Genomic DNA, 26,970 nt, shown 5'->3' with positions numbered 1-26,970 from the left:
GGACAGATGGGAGACTAGGAATGAGAACGATAACCAGACAAAGAGGAAGAGGAAGAGCTTCTCAGGCAGAAGGAGGGGAGTGTGCAAAGGCCCTGAGGCAGAGAACCCACCTTGAGAAGAGCCCATTGTGGCTAGAGAGGGAAGGCAGGGCAGAGTGGCCTCAGTGGTATGGAGGCTGCGTGGCCCAGAGTGGAGAGGGCCTTTCAGGCCAGGTGTCCTCAAGCTGCCATGCCGGGGCCCTCGGGACTCACAAGGACACCTGAATCCATGTGAAAGCCTAGGCGAGTATGAGGGGTTTTGATTTCGGATCAGAGGCAAGGGCAGCGTGGCAGGTGAAAACGGAGGGAGTGGCCGAGGCTGGACAGGTGGGTCCCCTTGGGCCACATTGAAGATGTTTGACGCTGTCCCAAGTGCAAGGCCACTGAAGAGGTTTAGACCAGGAAGTGGCATGACCGCACTGGTGTTTTGGGGCTCTCCCCAGCTGGTGGTGAGGGGAGTGGACTGTGGGAGGCCTGGGTGGCCGTGGGGGTGGCCACCCGCTGTGGTCCAAGTGAGCGTGGAAAATCGAAGCATAAAGCTAATGAAACACTGCTCTTTGCAGCTGGCTGGCCCCTCTGCAGACTTCAATTACAGCGAATGTCCTCAGACAGGTTGGTGATTCTATTAAAGTGGCCAAACCTGGAGACCTGCATTTTACAGATAATGCTGCATGAAGCCAGTTAATTCGGTGATTGAATTATTAAGTTAGAGCATCTATGACTTAATTCGATCGGCAGTCGGCAAGGCATCCTTCAAGTAAATTGACGTTTACTTGGCCATTCCCTCCTCAGCCACAATAGGTTTGGTTAAATTTTAAACAGAAAATGTTCTTTTGCAGTATGCAGAAGGACGCGGAAACAAATGGAAATGAAATGCATTGGTTCCCCATTGTAGCCTCATTATTTATATGGATGCTCAGCAACTGATAGAGTTGGCTTCAAGAATCCACGTGCGTGCACACACACACACACACACACACACACACACACACACGCACACGAGACTCTTAACTGTCTTCACTGAATGGGATGGGTCCTGGCTGAGAGCTCTCCGTGAGCACTTGAAAAGAATAAAGCTTGCTATTGTTTAGGGTAAATAAATATCAATTAAGCCAAGGCGGTGGATGGTATTGTTTTGATCTTGTATGTCTGCTGGGGTTTTTTTGTTTTTGTTTTGTTTTGTTTTTTTGTCTAGATGTTCTACCGGCTGCCGAGAAAAAGGTGTTGAACCCTCAAGTATGATTGCAAAGTTGTCTTTTTTTCTCCCTTTAATTCTGTCTGGCTTTGTTTCCTATGTTTGGAAACTATTATTGGCTACGTACACGTATGATTGTTATGTCTCCCTCCTGCATTGATCGCTTTTACCATCACAAGAGCTCCTTCTTCCTATCTCGGTTTAAAGTTTTGTTTGGGAATCTACATGATCTGACATTAATTCGGTTACCCCAGGTGTCTGTGCTTACAGTTTGCATGGTATATTTTCCCATCTATTTACTTTGAATCCGTCTGTGTCTTTATATTTAAAGAGTATCTCTTACAGGCAACACAGAGTTCAGACTATTTTTTAAAATCCATGGGGCGCCTGGGTGGCTCAGTGGGTTGAGCGACTGACTTTGTCTCAGGTCATGATCTTGTGGTCTGTGGGTTCGAGCCCCACGTCGGGCTCTGTGCTGACAGCTGGGAGCCTGGAGCCCATTTCAGATTCTGTGTCTCCCCCTCTCTCTGCCCCTCCCCCGCTCATGCTCTGTCTCTCTCTGTCTCAGAAATAAATAAACGTGAAATTTTTTTAAAATCTATCCTGACAATTTCTGTCTTTTAATTGTAGTGTCCATTAACACTTAATGTAATTTTGGGTATGGCTGGATGTCATCTATCATTTTATTTATCATTTTCTACTCGACTCCTTTGTGTCCCTCCTTTCCTGCCTTTTAAAATTATGTGAATACTTTCTAGAACTCCATTTAATTTTAGTTTCCTGGTAGCTGTTTAGCTCTTCTCCTTTATATTTATTTTTTACGGTGATGGCTCTAAAGATGACAATATACAACCTTAACTTTTAACAGTCCACTAACAGTTAATGATACACCACTGCATGTGACGTATAGAAGTCTAGCTACTTTATAGCCTCATAACCACCCTCATCCTTTAAGTGACAGTCATTATAAGTAACACATCTAAACATGTCCGAAATCCCTCAAGACCGTGTTATACCTTTCTTTCTTGGCACGGTTCTACTTTTAAACAGTTAAGTGTTTATAAAGGGAAAAGGGGAGTCGTTTGCATTTAGCCAGCTATTTATTTACCTTTCCCAAAGCTCTTCATTCTTTCCAGAAGATCTGGGTGTCCCTTCAGTCGGGCTTGAGACAGAGCACAGCCCTGCCCGTCCCTGGGAGGCCTGGTCCACATGTGGTCCACACGTGGCCCATGTTCTCAAGACAGCCATCCCTGCACTGAAAGCCTTTGTCTTTTCCAGGCATCCACGGAAAGGAAACTTGTGCACAGAGGACTGACCATCTGTCTCAGTTCTGTGCACACTGTGGTCATTGGTCCTTGCCAGGCCCCTTTCTGGGTTTATTTCTACTTCTTTGCACTTTCCCACCTCATCCCTGATCCCCACGCCGGCCCCCCCTCCCCCCAAAGGCACCCACGCCCCCTGCATAGCCTTGAATGGGAACGAAGCCCCAAAATATGCGGTGATGCTCCTGCACTTTTAATGAGCCAGCACGGAGTCATGTCAACAAACTTGCTCTTCTCCGCCCTCTCCTCCTTCAGGACTCAAGCCTTTGTGACTTCGGTGCAGACATGCTGGTAATCCTGTATGCCGCCTCTGATGGCTACGTGGTACTTCTCCCCATTTCACTTATTTATTTAGTCCCTAGAGATAGAAACCAGGATTGTCTCCAGCTGCACATTGCTTCAGACGACACTGCAATGGGTAGCCCTGATCTTGCCCCTTCAGGGATTTCCCCGAGACACAGACAGGGAGAGACGACGTTGGATCAGAGGGTGCACGCTGACTTAATTGCACCAAGCGGTCCTGATCGTCCTCCAGAAGGGCTGTACGGTCCCCACCCTACCCCCAAGGTAAGAATCTCCATTTCCTCACATCTTCACCCACAAATGGCAGTCACCACCTTCCTGATTGCTGCCAGGTTGATGGGTGTTGGGCTGTTTCTCACTGTGCTGTTTGATTGATCGGCATTCCTCTGATCACCGCTGTGCCTGAGTGTCTCCTCATGAGTGTGGTAGCCATTTGGGCTTCCCCTTCTACGAACTGCCTGTTCCACCCTGTGCCCGGCTCTCCACTGGGTACACCACCTCCTACCTCTACCTGTGTGTTAACGAGGACATCAGGTTTTGCTAGCTTCGGGACCATTGTGTCTCTTCAGGGTGCCTTTGTTCATTTCTGCTCTGACCAGTATTTGCATTTCACAGTTTAATGCCCGGGAGATGTTTGTTTTCCTTAATTCCAAGTTCTCTCATTGTGGGAGTACCTGAGAACTTTCCCCACGGACCACCTATCCCTTCCATGTCTTTTTTCAGCACGGGCACTTTTCCTATGCCAGAGAACACCTTTTAAAAATTTCGTTTTAATTTCAGTATAGTTAACAGTGTTATATTTAGTTTCAGGTGTACAATATAGTGATTCAACACTTCTATACATTACCCAGTCCTCATCACAAGTGCGCTCCTTAATCCCCATATCCTATGTAATCCACCCCCCCTTCGACCTGTAACCATCAGCTTGTTCTCTACAGTAAAGAGTTTGTCTCTTCGTTTGCTTCTCTCCTTCCCTTTTTTTCCCTTTGCTCATTTGTTTTGCTCCTTAAATTCCACATGTAAGTGAAGTCACATGGTATTTGTTTTTCTCTGGCTTATTTTGCTTGGCATTATGCTCTCTAGCTCCGTCCATGTCATTGCAAATTGGCCAGATCTCGTTCTTTTTTATGGCTGAGTAATATTCCTACACACACACACACACACACACACACACACACACAGATACACACACACCACCCTTATCTATTCACCAGTCAGTTGACACTTGGGCTGCTTCCATAATTTGGCTATTATAAATTATGCTGCTAGAAACATAGGGGTGCATGTATCCCCTTGAAGTGTTATTTTTGAATTTGGGGGGTTATTACCCAGGAGTGCAATTCCTGGATCATGGGGTGGTTCTATTTTTAACTTTTTGAGGCACCTCCATCCTGTCTTCTTCATTGGCTGCACCAGCTTGCATTCCCACCCAAAGTTCCAGAGGGTCCTTTTCCTCCACCTCCTCGCCAACACCTGTTGTTTCTCGTGGTTTTGAGTTTAGCCGTCCTGACAGGTGTGAGGTGACATCTCATTGTGGTTTTGATTTGCATTCCCTGATGACGAGTGATGGTGAGCGTCTTTCCACGGGTCTGCTTCCCATACCAGAGAACAGTTAATGAGCGTGAACGTCTGCTGTGCAAGCAGCACGATGCAAGCATCATCTCCCTGAGTCCCCATAACAATTCTGGGAGGGGGACCTTTTATCATGCTTGAGGGACAGATGAGAAATAAGGCACAAGGGATTTAGTGAATACCCAAAGTCACAGAACTTGTAAAAGTGACCCAGCCAGGAGGCTATCGATGGCTTAGATTCAGGCTAGTTTATCTCAAATGATGCCTCTTTCCAATAGCTGCTATGTTCCTAGCAGCTCCCTATCATTCATGCCTTATCATTCCTAAATATTGAAATTCGCTGAAAAAAAGTCAACCTTTGTACCTTCCTACCCCCTATGTTTGAAAAGGGTGGGAGCAGGTGGAGGCAGGAGGCTCTGTGACCGAACACACCAGTCTGAGTTCCCGGGGAGAACAAATGTGTTACTAGGAGACTTTCTCAGAGCCTGCTCCTCAAGGAGTAGCCTGTGGGGGGCGGAGGGGAGAGGCTGGGGTGGGGGAACAGAACCTTCCCCTTCTGGCAAAGGTGATTTCTCTCTGGTTCCCATGGCTCTGCATCAGAAGGGAACCCTGCCTGCTCCATGCACATCCTCTTCACAGGTATTTAATGAGATTTGGGAATCTCAGTGATGAGCAAAGTATGTCCCTTGTCCGGATACTTGGAGAGACAGAGATCATTGATTGTACTTATGGGAATATTGTGCCTCATAGATAGACAAGTTCTGGAGGAAGTAACAGTTCCATGAGGGCTTAACAGAGAAGGAACTGTCTGTTGGTGGAGGTGGGGTCCACGAAAGGAGAGCTTTTCCTAGGAAGTGACATTAGGGCCGATAATGAAGTTTGAGGAGATAACTAGGGGAAGAAGAGGAAGAACTTCTCAGGCACAGGGAACAGTGCAAAGGCCCTGAGGCAGAGAAGCACTGAGAGGAACCAGTGTGGCTGAAGGCGAAGCCAGGTGCTAAGTGATTTAAGAGAAGGTTGTGGAGTCCCAAAGACCCAGACCAGACTGGACTTCCAAGGCTGGATCTTCGACCTGGAATGCCAGGACACTGGGTATATATGAAGGCTTCCTAAGTCATGGGAGACCCTCAATTTACACGATCAGGCTGAGATGGACCCAGGTGGAGACAGGAGCGTACTCCTTTATCACCTCCTCTTTCAACCGTCTCCTGTCTCCCGCTGGTCAGAGGAGAGGCTCACCTCTCACCCCACCTGATTCTTACCACCTTACTGTATTACACTGTCCTGCGGCGTAAGAATGTCCGTCCGGAAGCAACGTTAGTGTCTGTTTTATCAAAGGCTCCAAAAACCCCCACCCAACCATCTCACTCAGTCATGCATTTTGATTACATTTTTCCTTATTATGTTTAATAATTACCAAAATTCATATGTGCACGATGCCTTCATCATTTGTATACTAATAATGATTGTTATAATAACATGATATTAAAGGCGATTTGAAAAATTAGAAACTTATGGCCATAAAAATATTTTTAAACTTTTTAAAATTTGAGAGTGCATGCGAGCAGGGGAGAGAGGCAGAAGGGGAGAGAGAGAGAGGGAGAGAGAGAGGGCGAATCTTAAGCAGGCTCCGTGCTCAGCCCCCAGCCTGATGCAGGGCTCGATCCCACGACCCTGGGATCATGATCTGAGCTGAAATCAAGAGTCTGACACTCAATTGACTGAGCGACCCCAGCGCCCCCCCCACAAATTTTTTAAAGCTAATGCATATTCATAATTTGTTACAGTTCATTTAATAGACAAGGTAGTGAATTAAGACGTTAAGTGATAAAATCATTAGAGTTGGATAAAATTCTGTTGAAATGGAATGAAATATTTGAAGGCATAAAGAATATAATGTAAATTTTTTGACTGTTGAAGGAAACTTCACTGTATTTTTAAGTATAAAAGGTGGTTTTTGCATCCTTGTACCATTTATACTTTATCGGGTACATTTAATTTTGTTTAATGTTTGTTTATTTTTGAGAGACAAGGAGAGCACGAGCAGGGGAGGGGCAGAGAGAGAGGGAGACAGAATCCGAAGCAGGCTCCAGGCTCTGAGCTGTCAGCCCAGGGCCCGAGGTGGGGCTCAAACCCACGAACTGTGCGTGAGATCGTGACCTGAGCCGAAGTCGGACGCTAGACCGACAGAACCACCCAGGCGCCCTTTCCATCTGGTACATTTAAATGAGAGTTACGACGGTTTATAAGGTCAATATATACAATATAACCCAAACCATTTAAATTTATTAAAAAAAAAACATTTTAGATTCCAACTCAGGTATGTGGTGGGGCATACATATTTTTAGAGGATTCTTTCGTGGGTATCCACAAAAGTTTGGAGACCCTGTTGTGGGCCTTGGTGTTGCAGGTGTGGTGGCCGAGATCAAAGGGAGGAAACACAGACAGTAGCATTTTCCCCGGTGCCAGATGCCTCCAGCCAGCTGGGCCGGAGTGGGTGTGCCCTCCTGTGTTCGCCTGTGTGGACAACACTGCCAGCCGAAGGTACAGGCACCCCCAGAACAGCGATTTTCCTCGCTTACACCATTACTGTCTCCCCAGCATCAACCATAGTGCCTGGCACGTAGTAAGTGCTCAATAAATACTTATCGGCTGCATGAATGGCAGACGCACCAAGCTCTCCCTTTGTGCGGGGCCCTGCGTTCAGGGATTCCCATTTAATCTTCACCACACCCCTGCACCCGGCCCAGTTCGTGTCCCCATTTTAAAGATGGGGAAACCAAGGCACAGAGAAGATAAATAACTTGCCCAAGGTCACCTATCAAGGAAGTAGCAGGATGGGAGCCAGGCATCCTTGTAAGAGCCCTTAACCGTGACACCTCGGATTCTCTGGGCTCTGAAACTCCAGGCGCTTTCCTGAGTGTGATACTCCATGAGCGTGATACCCTTCACAGCCATCTCCGCGGCTCCCTGCCATCTGCTCTCTCCTCCTAAGTGGTTTTCCTTCTCTCTGTTTAATATTTAAGGTGACACATCCTGGGACATCCCGGAGTCCCCATGTTACTGACCTACTTACTTATCCAACCATCTTTCTCACACATCGGGGGCAGCAGTGGGAAGCATGGGGGGCGCGCGGAAGGGAGGAGGGGAGAGGGCGGGGAGCACCACTCATCACCCTCTGCTGTGAGCAGCCTCCAGCTGACAAGAAGCCAACATGAATAAAACAAGGCCGGGCTCCGGTGCTAGGAGGCCGCAGCAGGGTAACATCGATTCGAAGTGGCTTTCCAGGGAAACGGTTCCTTCCACCCCCTCGAAGGACCTCCAAAGGTCCAGCTACGTCAGGGGGACATCTGTTTGTTTCTCAAAGGTGGGTTCTTACCCCTGGCAAGTGAGGATTACAGCTGCCCATCACCCCCCAGCAGGCACCGTGCACAGTAGAGGACTACAGCACACAGGGTCTGGGCCAGCTGCCTCCTCAGTCCTTTTACTGAGAGGCCTCGCACTTTCCTGGTCTCTAGTGTCCTCTGTCCAGGGTGACATACTCCTGGTGGCCCCAGAGGCCCAGGCCTGCTGCTCCTACTTCCTGACTCCTAGGCTCCAGGGCCTGGGGTCTTCACATCCTCCCAGTGGGGGGTGGGGTGGGGAGCAGTGACACTGAGAGGTGTCCCCTTTCTCCCTGTTTCTACATCTCCTACTTGAGGGTACCCAAAGACTCACAGTGACACCCTGCATCCTGCTCCAGGGGTGGGCGAGCGCGGGAGCCGCGGGGTGCTGAGTGGCCTCCCTCCCAAAGAGATCTGTCCCTGGCTCCGAACACCCTCTGACCCCCTTCCCTGGCACTCTCATCCATCGGCCTTCAGGTCCTCGCGGCCAAGCTCAGGGGCACGAGGCTCAAAGAGCAGCTGCAGCCAGCCCCTACCTGGGACCAGGTGAAAGCACTCATCCCCGACTCCTCATCTTGGTCCCTGACCTTAACCCCAGGACTCTTGACGTCCCGCTGTGGGGGCCCTGACTTCTTCCCTTGGCGCCCCCCCACCCCCGGCGGCTCCGGATGGGGCGCCGTCGGTGGAGCCGGATGGGGCGCCGTTGGTCGGGGGCGGAGAGCCGGGTAGGCCAGCGCTGGTCCGGGCGGGGGACTGAGGCCGGGGCTGGAAGGTGACGCCCTCCCGCCCCCGTCGGCCGTGACGTCAGAGCCGGACCGGCTAAAGCGAGCGGCGGCGGCGCGGGGCGCTGGGGTGGAGACCGCTACCCGGAGCCGCGCGGACGGACGGAGCCCACGGCGCAGGGCAGGCGACCCCGAGGTAACGCGGGACCCGGCGCGGGGACAGCGGGGCCCGGCGGAGGGCGGGGAAGAACCCCAGGGGCGGGAGGGTCTCCGTCTCCGGGGCGGCCGGGGCGGCGCCGGGGCGCGGGACGCACGGGGCGCGGGGGCCCGCGGCGCCTTCCGAGCGCTCGGTGGCAGGAGTGGGACCTCGAGGGCGGTGGAGAGCGGGACCGCCCCCCGCCGGCCCCGGGTTGGGGGGGGCCCCGACGCCGCTCGCGGGCGGCAAGGATCCGGAGCGCAGGTGCCCCCGAGAACGCGCCCGCCGCAGGTGAACCGAGGCTGGGGCGCCCGTGCGCGCGGCCCCGGGACCGTTCCTTCCGCCCCGGTGAGGTCGGGGCGTTGCGGGCGCCGGGAGCCCCCGGCACCCGCCGCGGTCCCTCACCGCGCGCCGCGCCCGCAGCCCGTCCTCGGAGCCATGGCCCTGAGCGAGCTGGCGCTGCTCCGCCGGCTGCTGGAGAGCCGCCACTCACGGAAGCTCATCCTGTTCATCGTGTTCCTCGCGCTGCTGCTGGACAACATGCTGCTCACGGTCGTGGGTACGTTCGCACCGGCCGGCCCCGCTCCCCGGGGGCCCCTTCCCTGGGGGCTCCACCTACCCGAGCGCGCCCCCCGCGAAAGTTGCAGAACAGGCTTTGCAAAAAAAAACGCATCCCCTTCCACCCCCGAGTCTGCCGCGCTGGGCGACTCGCAGCCGCCTTTTGTGGCTTCGTTTTCCTGGTGGTCAGGTCAAAAAATGTGACATCTGTTAAGACCCAGAACTTGTGTTTCCTCCTGATAATTTCCTCCTTCCCGCCCCCCCGCCTGCTTTGACCGCGATGAAAAAGATTTCTACTACGAACTGGCAATTCCCAGGGTTCCAGATCACGTTACAACAGTTACTATGTTAACCAGCAAGGTGGGCTAACTGACAGTTTGGCTTAACATTTAAAGGAGCAAGTCAACCTCTCTCCCCTGAAAAAAGGAAGTGACATTTAAATATATTGTATCGGTGCATGGCTCGAGATGGAAACATTGTAGGACCTTTTCCAGAACAGTTTGAAGGGTGTTGGTTTTAGTCTTTTTCCTGTAATGGATTTTTGAAACGCGAATTAAAATCCAGGTCTCTTAATTAGCCCTCTTAACAGCAAAGCATTTGGTATGCTTTTCCTTAAAAAATGCCCACAGTTTTAGGGGTGCCTGGGTGGCTCAGTCGGTTAAACATCTGACTTCAGCTTAGGTCATGATCTTATGGTTTATGAGTTCAAGCCCCCACATCAGGCTCTGTGCTGACAGCTCGAGCCTGGAGCCTGCTTGGGATTCTGTGTCTCCCTCTCTCTCTGCCCCTACCCTGCTTGTGCTCTCTGCCTCTCATAAATGAATAAATGTTAAAAAAATTAAATGCCCGCAGTTTTAATGAGTAATTCTTTTTTTAGTTTGTATTCTCCGGGTGGGTTATTTCCCTTCTCTCCTTTCATGGATTCCCACCTGCGGGATTATCGGGATTATCAGAGTGATAGGGCTCATCTGACTTCAGAACAGCCTTGCTTCTCCTTTGTGTTGAGTGCTCTGTCAGCAGGTGCCCACAGGTGCTTTTACATCTGTTTTTCTTTTCCTGGGTGGAAGTCTCCGGAATTTCTACATCTTCCGGGTTGGCCGAAAAATCGCAGACTCCCACTCAGGTAACAGAAAGATGAAGTGGGCCTGTCGCAGAATCTCCAAATCGTTCCTTCTCCTGTGGGTTTATTTTTCCCTAAGACACAATGAAATTTAGGTTTCTGTTTCCTCGATTCATTCGTTTGAAGGTCTGAGTCCCTCCCTGAGGAGCTCTCGTTGATCCCAGGTCGGCCCTGAGCAGAATTCAGACCACATTTTCCTTTCCTAAAATATTCCTGTAAGGGAGCCCTGTAATGAGAAACCCCACAAAGGACAAGAATCCGGGGCAGGTCACTTCTGCACAGTCACCGGCCCTGAGGGCAGACGCAGCACTCCCAGCCTCCCCGGGGCTCTGCTCTCTCTGGCCAGAGCTCAGCTCTGTGAGATTATCCCGGGGTCCAGGCAGGGGTGGCGTCTCAGGGGCAGACCCCTCTGGGCCTCGTTTGGCATTTGATGCGACTGTAGTTTTGCTGTCGTTTGTCCTGATGACAGGTGGTTTCCGTGCAGCTGTGACCTTCTTGTTCTGCTCTTGTTCCCAGTCCCCATCATCCCGAGTTACTTGTACAGCATTAATCACGAGAAAAATGCCTCGGAAGTCCAGACCGCCAAGCCGGTGCTCACGGCGTCAACCTCAGGCCGCTTCCAGAGCATCTTCTCTTATTACGACAACACCACCGTGGTCACCGGGAATAGCACTGAAGAGCTACAGCGGGGGCCACCGGCTGCGGCCAGCACCCAGCACACGGTGACGAACATGTCCGCCGCGCCTCCTGACTGTCCCAGCGAAAACAAAGACCTCCTGAATGAAAACGTTCAAGTTGGCCTGCTGTTTGCCTCTAAAGCCACCATCCAGCTCCTCACCAACCCCTTCATAGGACTGTTGACCAACAGGTAGGTTCCGTTATTTTGGCCAAGGAGGCTTCTATTTACGTCCTTCCCAGGTCGTTGCTCTTTGGGATTCTGTTTCTCCTTCATTTATCAAGAGTGCGGAAAACCAGCGGTGGGCGAGCTGGGGAAACCCGATCTCCTTCTTTGGGGTTTCTTTCCTTCATCGTGATTTCCCACGTGTTCAGCCTTTTTTGTTGCCCCCTCCCTTGCTTAGAAAGTAAGGAAGTACTAAAACAGAATAAAGAGGCCCTCCCCAGGTGGGAGCACGTTGATTCCGTCCAAAGGCTGTGTCGCGTTAGTATATTTGTCAGACTTGCCCTTGGGCGGCAGGAACTGACTCTGCAGCCACCGTGGCATCATCGTTGGGCTCTGTGTGTCACCCGCCTTTGTGTTTTCTTCTTCCTCTGGCCGTCCGCTTCCTTCTAGAAAGCCAAGGTGGTTTGCTTTAGTGCTGGTGTGGTGAAGGGTCAAGACGGCCAGGGAGAGAGTGGGGAAGACCAGTAATCCTGCTGCAAAGATGGACCCCTTAGCTCACGCCGAGGCCACGGCATGTAATGAGCCCCCTTGCCGGTTACTCAGCTGTGTCCACACGCACAAAGAGGAACGTATTGAGCCTGTTTTCTGGATCAGTCAAACCAGCCGCTAATGCCCCCAGATAACGCCCAAACTAGCTTTATTTTAATCTGGATGCTCTGGATGTTTTGGGGGGGGGACCCGCCTCCTCTTGAATAATTGTTCCCGTCTCCACTGTCGTGGCCGTCCAGCAAGTATCCTTCCGCAGCCCAGCTGGCCTAGCTCTGCCTGGTACGGCAGGGGCTGGAAAGCACAGGGCAGGGCACTTGCAGAGAAAGGGAAAGGGCAATGCCTGAAGGTGTCAGCTGCGAAGAGCTGGTACAATATGAGTGGTGGGGGCAGACTGCCATATAAACGTTGTAGCCTGAAAGGCAGAAATGCAAACAAACCAAAACACAGTAGAGAGGGGAGTGCCTGGAATCCTACTTGTGAACCAGGCTCAGACGCATGAGCAGAGACCAAGATTACAGCCGGAAAAGAGAACGTAGAAGGGTGGGCTGAATAAGGAAGGCAGGGCAAGTGGGGACGGGGCAGGGCAAGGCTATAAGAGGCCCTGAGTGCCAGGCAGAGAGAGGAGGGGGTTTTGTTGGTGTGTGTGTGGGGTGGGGGTGCACTTGAGAGCCACTAGAGGTTCCAAAGCCACGTTGGAGTCCGTGAAGCAAGCACAGTTTTCAGTAGGTCAACCTGTGCAAGCTGGGATCAGGGCCATCCTTACGTTTCTTTGGCCTGGATTAGGGGGTGCGGGCCCAGCTCCGCAATCTGCGGGGCTCTTTGTTCAGATATAAAGCGTTTCGAGATTGTAACAACAGAGCATTAAAGCAAGCACGGGGCCCTTGGGAGAGCAGGGGCCAGCTCTGGGGCGGGGCAGAGGAGGTCAGCGGTGGTGCAGAGGCTTAGACGGCTCTGATCTCCCCCGCCCCCACCTGCCGCCCCCCGGCACAGGCCGCCCTCGGACACACACACAGGGTGCTGGTCACATACCCACGGCCATTTGGAGGGAAGCACGTTTTAAGCTTCCGCAGTTTGTTTCTCTGGACTGGGTAGTGCCATTGAGTAAATTTGAACAGTCCCAAGCTGTGTCCAGCCCTCCTGTGTCCAGCAATAGTATGAATTTGCCACATAAAATACGCTAGGCAAATCGCCTCGCAAGGACAGGTGCTCTGCGAGCCCACCCAGAAACACTGTCTGCAAGGTGCCATTTCCCTCTGTTCTTCAGCAGGAAAACCAAACAGACCTCGGTAGTCGTGGGGTTGTTTTTCTTTCTTTCCTCAGCCCTTAAGAGTGCTTCTTTAACCTGCATCTGGTGTAATTACAGAAAATGTCTCCGGGTTTTGTATTCCGAGAGAGCAAACAGCTCAAATCCTATATGAGGAAAATTGAGGACATGACTGTCATAATGTCTTGCCAATCACTTGGGCACGAATATTCTTAGCTGTACGGTGTAATGCAGTACTTAGAAACTCAGCTGAAATGGTGTGTTCCAGTCTTCCAAATGCAAATGTGAAAAGCTTTTTTAAAAACCCTATTCTTGTTCTTAATGCTTTGCTTATGCCATGGGGAAGAAGCTTGTTTAAAGCCGGTGAGACCGTTTGCTTATTAAATATTCCAAATGCTTTGATGTTGTAGCTACCCAAGACTCCTGTTTCGGGCTTAAAAAAAAAAAAAAAAAAGAATTCCAAGAGAAACCTAATTTTGTTTTGTGATTTGTGAAATTCAGTCTATTCTTGTTTTTTATTTTATTTTATTTTTTTAATCTTTTAAAAAATTTTTTTTACATTTATTTATTTTTGAGAAACAGCGAGACACAGTGTGAGCGGGGGAGGGGCAGAGGGAGCTGGAGACACAGAATCAGAAGCAGGCTCCAGGCTCCGGGCCGTCAGCTCAGAGCCCGACGCGGGGCTCGAACCCAGGAATCGTGAGATCATGACCCGAGCCGAAGTTGGACGCTCAACCGACTGAGCCACCCAGGCGCCCCATATTTTATTTTAGAGAGCAGGGGGGAGAGAGAATGTGCATGTTGTGAGCAGGGGAGGGCAGATGGAGAGACAGAATCTGAAGCAGGCGCCAGACCCGATGTGGAGCTTGATCACACGACTGTGAGATCCCGACCTGAGAGGAAAGCCAGAGTTGGACACTCAACTGACTGAGCCTCCCAGGTGCCCCGGAGCATGAGATGGGGAGAGGAGCAGAGGGAGACGGAGAGAGAGAGAGAATTTTAAGCAGGTTCCACGCTCAGTGCGGAGCCCAAGTGTGGGGCTCTATCTCATGACCCTGGGATCATGACCTGAGCCAAAATCAGGAGTCAGACCGTCAACTGACTGAGCCACCCAGGCGCCCCAGTTCTATTCTTCTGATGGGTAATCCACTTTGCAATTGAGCTAGAGCAAAATTTTAATCCCTACCTGGTTCCCCGCCGCTACCCGGCAGATTTAAAATCCCTCCTGTAGCACTGCCTTGTAGTGTGGAAATGCAGACAGATTGTCACGTTGGTGTTGTAGCGTGAACTCTGTTGTTCCTCCACAACGGTCACGATTTGTGTATTTTCCAAGCCCAGTAGAGTTGGATTTAGGAGACTTGTAGCAGTCTGGGCTCTCGGCAGCTCTGCTCAGGGGAGCAATACATCCCACTTTCCTTTACAGAACTTGCCCTTACGAGCCGCCGCAAATAGTCTTTTGATGTAATTTGTGCCAATCGCATCTTCAATGACGAACAAGATGTGTGTGACTCACGTTTTCGGCGTTGCAAACGAGTGTTTTTAAAACAGCACTCTACAGTTGGTTGATGTGTTTCTGATTAAAGAAGGAGGAGTTAAAAAGACGGGGCATCAGAGCCTGAAGAGGGGGCTGCGTGAGGGCTTTGGGGCCAGTCCTGCCACCTTCTAGGCGGAGGAGTTTGCCGCATGGGAAGAGAAAGGGACTGCCCCTGGCGACAGACGGCAGGACTAAAGCCAGTGTCCAGACTCTCTCTGTCTGGGTGACTTCCTTCCTTCCTGTTCTTTCCACCTACTTAAGTGTTGTAGTTTTGACATGGAGCTACTCAGAATCAACAGTGCAAGTCAAAAATCTGTTCTTGTATCCATTTGGGCTCTCTGATTGTACCAGGCTGAGCTAGTGAAAGCCCAAATAGTTGTTGATTGCTACTTTGAATCAGCAGGCAGGGAGTTTAGAAACAGACCAGCCTGGTTTTTTGGACATGGACCCTCCCTCATGTCTCCAGCCCCAGAAAAATATCTTTTTCCAGTCCCTGGTATGATCTGGCCCAGCTTGCCACCCTCTGCAGCGCTTCTGACAGAGGGGAAAAGACATCCCCAAAGACTGGGGGAGCTACCGAGAGGCTCGGCTGAAGGCCACTCCTCTCTAGAGCCTCGTGCTGCAAGCAGGACCCCCTCATCACATGCGTCCCAGCCCGGACCCTCCTATTCGTGGTCAAGAGGCTGTTGCATGAGTGGCTTTTATGGGTGGGTGATGCGAGAAGCAAGCTGCCGGTCTGTTGTTGTACATACTGCGTTAAGAGCTCTCGTTCCAAACCCTGCAAGTAAGAAATGACAGTTCGTGAGAAATGTTTTGAGCGTTCATTGGGCTGCCCATATGGACACAGGCAATTCTTGATTTCACTTGGTCTCCGGTACCGTGGTTTTACTCTAAAACACGTGACCAGAGAGGGAGCCAACTTGATTTTGGCAAGTGGATGGCGATCCCATATCCAACAACACACTTTGCAAAGCCTGCAGGTGCCTTGGTTGACTTGATTTTTATTTAATGAATTAATTTATTTAGAGGCTCGTGTGACTTCTTTTATAATTCTGGTCTACTCATTTCACGATTGCCGCTGTGTGTAAGAGATCTCTTACCGTCTGCCCCGCGAGTGGATTTCAGGGGTATGCAGACCTAGGCGGGGATTCAGGCAGCTAAACGATATTAAAAGCACCTTGACGTATCTCTCCATAAACCTGCCTAAGAATGTGGCCCTGTGGTCTTCACTTGTTTAACATGGGGCTTCTACAGTAGTTGCATTTTGAGAACCAAAAGCTATTCTGGACGCACTGGCCCCGGGGCTGGGGAAAGAGTTAACTGCGGGTGCTGGGGGACAGCTCCCTCGGCTTCCTCCTTAGCTTGTCATTGTCCCAGTGGTCTGCTTTTTATCAAGCCAGCATCAGTGGCTTAATTTATTTCCATAGTTACCTAGTATATTTGAGAGCCCGTTATTTCTCGTCACAAATCTTAGCTAACATCTGAATGACAAGAAGGAAGCCACAGGGCATGAAGTCTCTACAGAACGTTCGGTGTAATGGTTTTTTTTTTTTTTTCTTTAGCCTCAGCCAGTTGGTCTGAAGTGAGCTTTGTGGGAATGAGCAGTGACCTTTTCAGTTTCTCCGTGGACGGGGAAACCAGCCCTTCTGGAAAGGGCTCTCCCATCCTAGATGTTGTTAGGATGGTGTTGTTAGGATATCTTGGCTTCTCCAGCTCAGAGAAGCTGCCAGTGGAATCAGGTGTTTCTAACGGGAGCAGAGCCGCCCCCCCCCCCCCCAACTTGTTCCCTGTGTCAGGGAACAGGGGTCCTACCCACGAAAGTAAGAAGTCCGTGGCTCACGTAACTCCCTGCCTGCACCTAATAGCTGAAAAAGACAGACCTAAGGACTAAACCTAAGAATGTTGTTTTACTTACGAACGACAGTCAGCTTCCTGGTACGTCTCAGCACATGAATCATTCCATGTACTAACGTTCACCTGCTGTACCGCCTTTTAGAAGGTAATCAAGAAGGGAGATGCCTCCTCTCGCCCCTTCTGGATCCCCCACTTTGTGTCCTTGCTGTTGTCCTTTCCCAGGGCAGAGGGAGCCTGGGTTCTAACAGGCCTGAGAATGGAGCTTTGCAGTAGGCTCTATGGCAAAGATAAGCTAATTATTAAAGACAAAAGTATTGATTTTCGGTGACGATTTAGGGAATATGGAGTTTCTCCACTGGTGTGTAGGTATATATAATGATCATAACTTTTATCGCTTGGCACTTTTGTCTAGGGATTCGATACCTGACTTTCTGTCTTATTCCAATTAGATTAACTGCTCCCTGATGCTCTATAGAGCATGACCGTGGGCTGGGATGACGCATAAGGGGATAGTAATGGGATATTTCGTTAAAGGTTTGCTGCCTCAGATCTAGCTCTGCTTAGCACGGGGACGAGAGGCTGACTCAGATGTTTATGACTAATGTCAGCTGAGTCTCTGTCCATTTAGGAGACATCGTGGGGAAAGAGAAAGGGCGCTGGTGATCTGCCCATCTCTCAGGGACCCTGGGGCATTAGACAATTTCCCTTCAGAGGTGGGTGTTCAGGGAGCCAGAAGAATTTGAGGGTGGGGGAGTCCGGGATCTGCCCGTTGCACCCTCTTGCCTTGAGGCTGAGCCCCGGGGAAAGGTGCTTCTGGCGGTATGCACAGCGGTCAGCTTGCGCTGTGACCGTGGCTGAACCTCTGCTTTCTCATCCAGCATGAGGGTTTGGACTGGCCAGCCTTTGAGTCTGCCATTTGGTTATTCCATACATGCTTTATTAAAATCCCTCCTCCCCCCCCCCCACAACAGTAGCTGCGATGTTTTTATTTATTTTTATTTTTATTTTATTAAAAAAAAATTTTTAACGTTTATTTTTGAGACAGAGACAAAGCATGAACAGGGGAGGGTCAGAGAGAGAGGGAGACACAGAATCGGAAACAGGCTCCAGGCTCTGAGCGGTCAGCACAGAGCCTGACGTGGGGCTTGAACTCCTGAACCGCGAGATCATGACCTGAGCCGAAGTCGGACGCTTCACCGACTGAGCCACCCAGGCGCCCCAGCTGCGGTGTTTTTAAAGAAAACACAGCACCTAGGCTTGGTAGAAAGAATCCTACGTAAGCACATGTCTCTGTGGGTACAGAGCCAGCTGGTGTTTAATGAAACGTGGACCATCCATTCTCACTGGGCGGGGAGCCTGTGCTCCTGTAACGGGCCTCCCCCTGAAGCTGTGCTCCTGTAACGGGCATCCCCACCAAAGCGTGTGCTGGCAGGAGCCGGCACACCCTAGGCACTCAAGATATGCCCATTACCCTGAATTGGGGGCACGTTACATAAGTTTCCTAGCCCTCGTTGTAGCCATCCAAAAAATGGGGATAATGCCACGACCTCACGGAGCTGCGGTGGGAATCACAAGTGACCCGCTCGCTAGCCCCCTATTTACGGTCTTGGGGAATGCCAGAGTCTCCTGGTAAGAGGAAGCTACTCCAGATGTGTCCTGCCAGGTGACCTTGGCCAGTTGATCAGGCTGCAGACTGAGCATAGTTTCACTGGTATTCCAACAGCTTTGACAAAATACTGTTTTCCAAGTAGTATGTTGAAAGGGGGTGAGAAGCCTTTTATTCCAGGGCCGCTACAAATATTGCCATATTCCAGTCCCCCACCCGCACCCCCAAGATGTGCAGGAGCTGTGGAGAAGAATGAACTGCTCGTGGGTTCCCCTCGCTGAGTCGCCTGGAAGTTTCTTTGTTCAGCCTGCGGTAGTGCTGTGGAGAACGTGGTGTTGTGAATGGGGTTCTTTTGCCCGACTGAATAAAGAGCACAGACCAGTTGGCTGCAGGTTAGTCCAGATTAGAGAAGCTACGTTTGAAGGAGATCTGAACTGCAGTTCAACCCTGGTATCTTTCCTGGTTTGCCTGATGGGCTCTGAGCCCCGACTGGTGAATTACAAGTTCACCTCAGGTCATTGTGGGGGAATTTATGCATGGGACTGTGAAGGGAGAGCTGTCTGGGAATCTGGCATGATTTCCATTTGCTACTTGTGTTTTTGCTACTTAGTTTCTGAAGTGCAAGAAGCAGTTTAAAAAAGGGGTGGGGAGTAGGACTAGGATCTTTTAGAAAGGTTCTATTTAAAGCCGTATTTGTCCTTCTGGGGAGGGGTGGTGAAGTGTGTAGGAAAGAGCCCTGGACTGTACAGGATGACCGCAAGTGAAATGAGCCCTAGGACATTTGACAAATCACTTTTTTGTGCCTCAGTTTTCTCATCTGTAAAGTGGGGAGGTGGTCATCTGCCCTTACCGAAATCCTTGAGCTGAAGGGTGTAAGTACTTGGAAAATTGAATGTAACTTTATTTTTTGAAAAACATTTTTAAAGTTTATTTTATGAGAGAGAGCGTGTGAGCGCCTGAGCAGGGGAAGGGAAGAGAGAGAATCCCAAGCAGGCTCCATGCTGTCAGTGTAGAGCCTGATGTGGGGCTTGATCTCACGAACCTTGAGATCACGACCTGAGCTGAAACCAAGAGTCGGACGCTTAACCAACTGAGCCGCCCAGGCGCCCCCAGTGTGATTTTAAAAGAAGGGATTGTCTCCGTGATTTTTCAGCTGAGCCTGGAATACAAGAGCCCTTCCAGGCTGAGTGACTGGGACTCAAGACTTCCTTGGTCCTCGTTTGGTTCCTTCCGTGACCCACAGGGTCTAGGGCTGGAGGAAAACGAAGCCTGGAGACGCTCTGGGCTGCTCTGGGTTGACACGCCAGCCCCCTCCCTCCCAGGGTCCTAGGGGCCAGGAGGCTGCCTTCACTCTCCTGTCCCATCTGTACGTCAGGAGCCAAGCAGCCCGCTTATTGTGCGGGAACGGAGAGGAAAGAAGGAAGAGCAGAGGGAAGGGAGGAAACAGGTTCTGAAGCACCTTCTGTGTCCCAGGTGCCTGGTAGCAGTTTACCATCCACATCTCCTTGTTCCGGTGCTGGGAGGTGGCCAGTGGTCTCTCCATGGGGCTGAGGGAGGCTTGCTTGGCTTATGTGTCCGGCCCAGGGGTATGACGCCCAGAAGGCCAGGGTCTCCCCACCAACCCGGTCCACCTGATGGCAGAGCCCTGTACGCACAGTGGTCCTTTCAGAGCGGTTGCGACGTTGAATTTTTGCGCTGGCCACAAGGCCCCTTTTTCTAGGCTGGCCTCGTTGGGGTCAGAGTGAAGACAGACTTGAAGACTTCCTTGCACCCGGATGCTCTCCGACAGTGTCATCATCTCTGCCGCCATTTGAATCATTTGATGACCTTTTACTAGAATCATTTGATTGCCTTCGTCCCTTGGGAGAAGCGCTAGCAAAGACCGTAATGAAAGATTTAAAAAAAAAAAAAAACAATGATGGAAACGGGGACTGTGTATTTTAGACGTGTTCTGGATTACTTGCCAATACTGTGTTAACATTTATCCCAGAGAAACCTCTGTGCAGGGTGGCAGTGCTTGAATGGATTCACGTTCCTCCAAGACAGTCAAACACGAAAAGGTCACACAGGAAGCACCGAGTCCATGAATTTTTAGAAAAGTCTACCAAACCCTTAGCCGCCTGACCCCAAAGGGTAGGCGGGAGAGGCTCCGCCTAAAGCCTTAGAAAAATACAAAGCCGTCACCAAATGCCCCCCGTGGTTCTGTTTTGCAGAATTGGCTACCCAATTCCAATGTTTGCGGGATTCTGCATCATGTTCGTGTCCACCATCAGTAAGTGTCTGATGTTTGCCTTCGGCCTGGGGGTCGTGGGATGGGCTCTGAGGACCACACACGGGGAATTGAGGACACAGCCCCGGGGTGGGGGGGTTTGTGCGTTGGTAAAGGTGGCAGAAGTGGGGGGGGGGGCGATAGAGCTGTTGGTGGTACCGAAGCACAGTGTGGTTAGCGTGGAGATGTGCTGTCGGGGTAAGGGATGGCTTCCAAGGGCCCACGTGAGCAGGGCGGCCACGGCACCAGGCTGGCACTGATGCGTGGCCGGGCCCCTCCCTCGGCAGTGTTCGCCTTCTCCAGCAGCTACGCCTTCCTGCTGATCGCCAGGTCGCTGCAGGGCATCGGGTCCTCCTGCTCGTCTGTAGCTGGTAGGTGTGCAAATACCTGAGGCAGCCGTTCCCTGGGGGGGGGGTGTCAGTCCGTTGAGGAGGCCGCCAACCTTGCCCTGGCTGGCCAGCCCCTTGTAGAATTAGCTGGAATAATGTGGGGAATCGAGGTGTCAGTCGTGGTGCCTGGGGAGGGGTTCTTAGGAAGGGCACTGCTTTTTTCCTTTGGGTTCTGCTTGGTCTTACCTTTCTGTGAATCTGACGGGTTTGGGAGATCACAAGTCTGGACCAGAGAGGGCAGGCGAGTCACAGGTTATTCTTGTTTTGTGCTCCCTTGAGAGCTTCGCTATTGAACGTTTCTTTTCCTGTTTAGGGATGGGCATGCTGGCCAGCGTGTACACGGATGACGAAGAGAGAGGCAACGCCATGGGCATCGCCCTGGGAGGCCTGGCCATGGGGGTCCTAGGTGGGCAGGGGGCACCTGGAGGCAGCCTGTGGGGAGGGGCTGGCGGGCATGGGAGGGCGACAGTGCTCCCTGAGTCCCCTCTGGGTCTGCTCGTGCTGACAGACTCCCCCCGCTGTCCCCTTTTTCATTCCCTACTTTCATGGAGCCTTGGAAAACTGGTGGGACCTTCCTGACCCAGGAGGACGTGGGCTTCCCTGCCTCTGCATCTGCCTCTCAACCTGCTGGGGTGACCCTGGGTCCAGATGTAAAACGAAGGAATGGGATGGTCTGCCAAGATCCTTCCTCTCTCACATCCTCTGAGTTACCGTCCCACCTGAGGACTTCCCACCTTCCAAGTCTGCTTTCCTCACCTGCCCTGGCTGACTCCCCCCGGCCAGGGGACACCTATCCTCCCTGAGAGGAGCTTTGGGTCCTCTCCCTTCTCGGTCACATTTCTGGCCTTCGTTTGGGAGCCCAAAGTTCCGCTGTGCTGGTTTATAAGGAGCCAAGTCCCCGCGGACCCATGTTCCTGTGCTCCGTAAGCAGCACAGCCGTGTGTGGCCTGGGTCTGGCTTCTCTCTGGTCTTTACTTTGGGGGTGACACTTCTACACTCTTGCCCGTGTCTTGGGTGTAAACCAGCTTGGAGGAAGTCCCCAGGACAACTTGAAACTACTGAAAAGAATGTAGGGCGGTCACCCCAAGTAGGTGTTGGAACAAAGTACAAACTCGAGAAACAAACGGATGGTTACGGTGGAGCGGGGGGGTGGGGGTAGAGGGGGGACATCAGTCGCGGGGCTTGCCACCAGCCCCTCTTTCTCTTCCTTGCAGTGGGCCCCCCCTTCGGGAGCGTGCTCTACGAGTTTGTGGGGAAGACGGCTCCGTTCCTGGTGCTGGCCGCCTTGGTGCTCTTGGATGGAGGTGAGTCCACGCGGGCACCTCTGCCGTGATCTCGCTGGTCGTGACCCGTGTCGGGTGACCCATGTCAGTAGGTGCTTGGAGCCACACGTTTTTATCTTTTTTCTCCCTCTGTCGTAGCTATTCAGCTTTTTGTGCTCCAGCCGTCCCGCGTGCAGCCAGAGGTAAGCCCCCCGGGGAAGGAGGGCGCTGCGATGGTCACATCAACTTCGTTAACCCCTGATTTTTGTTCACAGAGCCAGAAGGGGACGCCGCTGACCACCCTCCTGAAGGACCCCTACATCCTCATTGCCGCAGGTGGGGCTTCCCCCCCAGTCTCCCTGGTTCTTCTCAGCTAAAGGGTGGTGGGGAGGGGTGGATGGCGAGAACCAGGGTTCACTTGGCTGCTGGAAACGTCGTGACGTGAAAGGCAAAGAGGTTACATCCACGTCACAAGGAATAGCTTTCTTCCATTGTTAATTTCTGACCCTCAGCCAAGTTCCTTTGCTGGTTTTCATTTGGGGCAAAGATGTCTGGGTCACGGAGATGCCCCGTCACAGAGGTTTGTTTGTGTCAGCGGCCATCACTGTTTGGCCTTGAACCTCCAGAAGGAGTCTCTGGCCTCACTGTGGGCACCGTCGGTGGACAGTCTGATTCACCAAGCGGGTATGAATAGAGGCTGACAGCGGAGCCCCCAGAGGGCCCAGGGGACAAGTCCCTTCTTGCGGAGAGGGCATGCTGTGCAGCAGAGAAGCCAGTCGGGAAACCCCCTTTGGCTACAGGAGGTCCCGTGTTTGGGTTCTTGGCCTCGATGGGCTCAAAGGAAGCCCTGGGGTCCTGTGACTGGTCGGGAGGATAGTGGGCCTCATTGATGCAAGAGACTGTTCACCCAGGACCGTCTGTCTCAGGGGCACAGGCCTTGGGCTGCCTCACAGGGGACCAACCTTACATTGCCTGGGCCCGGACACCGGTCAGCAGAGGCTCTTGGGGACAGGCCAGGAGACGGCACCCCTGAAGTGTGGCATCAGACCCAGTTAGGGTTTATTTGTCTAAGCGGTGGTCATGGACACTGGTAGGGCTGGGGGAGTCTGGGTGAACAGGATGCATACCCTATCTAAGAGCATTCCAGGTTAGCCTTTTTCAACACCAGGCTGGCTTTGTTTAAACCTTCTGCTGCTGGATTGGGGTGGGGGGGTGCCTGTATAACCCTGGTCTAGGCCCCCATCATCATGCCTGCTGGCCAAAGGGTGGTTAACCTCGTGGCTCTGCACCCCTCCTAATGCAGGGCACCTCTCTGTGCCCCCATCAAGACACAGGGATGGTTCCAGAGCCCAGATGCCCATGGAGCCCGGGCTGTCCGGGGCGGGGTGAGGAGGTGTGTGGGGAGAGCGGGGCTCTCTGCTGCCCACTGCCCCCTGCCCCCTGCCTCAGGCTTTCTTTGACCCTCACTGTCTCACCCTGACTCAGGGAGGAAAGATACCCAGCATTGAATGACAGGCTACCACACTTCCAGCAGCCTCGACTCGGGGAGACGGGGGCCGGGCGGTGTCTTATTTGTTCTGGCAGGATTTTAACCTATGAGGATGACCGAGTGGTGACAGAGGTCTGGGATGTTGAAAGAAGATTGTATTTCTTATGTTTTCCTGAGGAAAGGAGGCATACCGTGCCAATCAGGGCCATGTAGGGAAGCGCCAGGTTTTGTGGGGGGTGTGGGGGAGAAAAGGGCCAGGGGAAGGCCTAGGCCAGAGCCTTTAGTGGAGTTTGCATGGGAAAGTGAAGGGCAGGGCTGGGGAAACAGCTTAGGGTCGGTGGGCTTTGAAGCCTGGAGGCTGTCCCTGCTTGCTGGGATTTAGAGCAGAGGTATCAGTTTGCTGTGTGAGAGGTAGACAAGGAGGAGTTCAGAGTTATGGGCCCTGGGTTGTAGGGGAGACAGAACGACTGCGCCAACTTGGCCCTAATTAATAGATGGGAAAGAGAGAAACAGCGAATCCAGGAAAACAGCGCGAGGGTGAGGGGACCATTTCAGTATCCTCTCTCTGTTCCACCTGTCACGTCCCAAAGCATGGAAAAAAAACCTTTCTGCATTACGTGAGCACCTTAATTACACTACACAGTGTTCTTTGAATCAGGATTCTAGCAAATTAGAGGTTCATGGGGACACAGCACAGGAAGCTCCCAGCACGGTGGGGAACGGCTCTGTGCATCTTTTCCCCGATGGTTCTACATCTACAAAGGGTTCTGGTTAACGGATAGTGGATGTCTGCAAAGATAGCATATGTGTATAGTTGATTAAAAAAATCCCTCAACAGCACGTCTGTGCCGAATGCACCAGATTTGGGGGCATCCCAGGGCATCTTTAGAAATGTATTCCTCGCATGGTAAAACTTAGGTGCAGAAACCTCCAGTTGCTGGAGTCTGTGTGTGGTCTGGAAGTGGCCCACGTGGCTGGGTGGCCTCAAGCAAGTTCCTTCGTTAATAAATTAGAAGTCCTTCTTCATTAATAAGTTGGGACGGTTAACCTAATGACCTCCGAGTCTCCCTCCAATTCCTTTATGACTCTGGGGTGCTATTTTGAAAAGAAAAATTAATACTTTGTTTAAACTTAATGTTTAAATTTAATTAGTATTTAATCTATTTAATATTCTTTCATAATAAAAATAACGATGATGACAGTAGTAATGAATCCAACCTCTTTACTCTTCCTTTTTTTTATCTTTTTCTTATTTATCTTTTATTTATTTTTAATTATTTATCTTTTCCTTACAGAAGTAGATGTTCTGGGTATCTCAGTGGATTGTTCTGGCTGTGGGCATGTGGCATTTAACTGTGTTTGGAAATAGTAGGTAGGGGACACCCAAGACCCAAAACAGAAGCCCACTAACCCTCTTCCTCCCTTAAAGGGTCCATCTGCTTTGCAAACATGGGGATTGCCATGCTGGAGCCAGCCCTGCCCATCTGGATGATGGAGACCATGTGTTCCCGCAAGTGGCAGCTGGGTGAGGACTGGTGTGGGTGCTTCTGATTCTAGAACTCTTGTCCTCGGGGTGGGTCCTGTCACTGTAGCCCTGACAGGCTGCAGGTGCCAGGATGATAAAGTGATTGTTTCTGTTTGATGCTTAATGGGGTCCGTGCTTAGGGTAGCAGTGAGCTTTGGGGCCTTTTTCAGCTCCAGGTTTTTAAATCAGAATTAGCAAAGAGGCATGAGACCTGGGCAGAAACAAGACGCAAAATACATTCAGTGTCTGCCCGTGTTTCTGAACTAGACGTTAGTAGTTATATTAAACGTACGTGGGTAGCAGTAAGATGTATGTGAAACAGGCTGACAACAAACAGTACGTAAGAGGATTACTCTTTTAAAAATATTTTTGACTTAGAAAGCAATACATACTTGATTATTTAAAAAAAAAAAACAAACCAAAGTACACAGATCAAAGAAGTAAATTTTAAAATCTCATGTTCATCTTTTTCCTTCCAGGCCAGTCCCCTGTAATAGTCATTGTTAACAGTTTTGTGTCTCTTTCCAGATGGTTCTGCATTTATCACCATGTGCGCGATGCTTAAAAACCCAACCCGAATGGAACATTGCCATTTATATCATTGTGTGAACTCTTGTTGGGCCATGTTTCCATGTCAGAATGGGTAGATTTAATTTTCAAAATTAATTAGATTTTTTCAGAGTTACACATGTACTTAATGTTTAAGTTAAATAGCATTATTAGAATTATAATGAAAAAGCCAGAAGTCTTTGCCCCATGCCTCCCCATCTCTAACCCCCTTTCTCAGATTTAATCACTTCAATTCTTTGAGTTGTTTCTTCTGCTAATTTATGTCTCTAAATAATATGTGTAACTCCTGTTTTTTAAATTCCCCCATTTCTGATACTACCAGCTCCCTAACGTAGTAGATGAAGATTTAATGCTGTTATTACACCTGAAAATATCAAACAACCAACTTATCCGTTTTCTCAATTTCTGTTTTTCTAGAACAGTTTTATTTGTTGGTCGGTTTGGCACTCAGTGTTGGCTTTATTGTGACTATGTAAAAATTGTTCAAAGATGAACTATATAGGGCTTTATGATTATTTCTTCTTACAAACTTTTGTTTTTCCTGGAGTTAATCATTGCCATCTCTTTCCATTTTCTTAGCTTTCCATGTAGCATTTCTGAATGTATTCTCAAACTCTCTGGCAAAAGTCAGAGGCCCTGTAAATACGGCCAAGTACATCAGCAAACCTAACCTATTTGTGTTTTTGCTTGTTTATGGGTATTTGTCCTATATTACTCTGTCTTGCTCTAGTCTAGATTTGTTCACTAGGTCATCCTAGGACTTTCCTCTTCCAATATCTGGGCGTCTTTGCTTCTCTACTGTTTCTTGTATCCTTCCCTTCTATATTCCTTTCTCTTGGTTTACTCTATCATTATGATGGAACACATCCTCTAGCTTCTTCCTGAGAATTGGTGCATGGCAGATAAAGTTCTCTGAGATCCTACAGATCTGCAGACATCTTTATTCTCATGTTTGGTTGACTTAGTCTACTTGGGTATATAATTCTTGGTTGGAAATTATTTTCCTTCAGTTTTTTGTGCTTATTTTTGAGAGAGAGAGCATGAGTGGGGGAGGAGCAGAGAGAGGGAGACACAGAATCCGAAGCAGGCTCCACGCTCCAAGCTGTCAGCACAGAGGACAGCGTGGGGCTCGAACCCATGAACCCTGAACCAAAGTTGGACACTTAACTGACTGGGCCACCCAGGTGCCCCTTTTCTTCAGTTTTGAGACAACTGTCCCATTGTGCTCTAGCCTCCAGGGTTGCTATTGAGGAGGCCAGTGTCCTTCTCATTCCCCGTCCTCTGTAGGAGCTAGAAGGATCTCTTCCTCTCTGGTTATGAGTGTCCGTGACGTTTTTTGCAGTGGGGTCTGTTTTCTTCTGTACTGGGAACTTTCTTGGTTAGTCTGTTCATCTGAGAAGCTGTTTCTT

General features: G+C 50.8%; 1 protein-coding gene across 1 annotated transcript in view; it reads left to right on the top strand.

Annotated features, from left to right (window-relative positions):
• The first annotated feature begins 8,649 nt into the window (after positions 1–8,649).
• The window catches only part of SLC18A2 (solute carrier family 18 member A2), a 39,080-nt gene continuing 20,759 nt past the window's right edge, over positions 8,650–26,970 (top strand). The window contains exons 1-10 of the mRNA XM_078434867.2: positions 8,650–8,731; positions 9,155–9,290; positions 10,926–11,277; positions 20,271–20,329; positions 20,614–20,697; positions 21,029–21,121; positions 21,930–22,019; positions 22,137–22,180; positions 22,253–22,313; positions 24,896–24,991. Of these exons, the coding sequence (XP_078290993.2) occupies positions 9,170–9,290; positions 10,926–11,277; positions 20,271–20,329; positions 20,614–20,697; positions 21,029–21,121; positions 21,930–22,019; positions 22,137–22,180; positions 22,253–22,313; positions 24,896–24,991 (1,000 nt within the window). The 5' untranslated portion in view covers positions 8,650–8,731; positions 9,155–9,169. The remainder of the gene's footprint in view (positions 8,732–9,154; positions 9,291–10,925; positions 11,278–20,270; positions 20,330–20,613; positions 20,698–21,028; positions 21,122–21,929; positions 22,020–22,136; positions 22,181–22,252; positions 22,314–24,895; positions 24,992–26,970) is intronic.

The sequence above is a fragment of the Panthera onca genome, chromosome D2 (assembly GCF_046562875.1).
Source record: "Panthera onca isolate mPanOnc1 chromosome D2, mPanOnc1 haplotype 2, whole genome shotgun sequence".
Lineage (NCBI taxonomy): Eukaryota > Metazoa > Chordata > Mammalia > Carnivora > Felidae > Panthera > Panthera onca.
The sequence above is the reverse complement of the archived record's forward strand: the minus strand, read 5'-3'. Positions and strand labels throughout refer to the sequence as shown.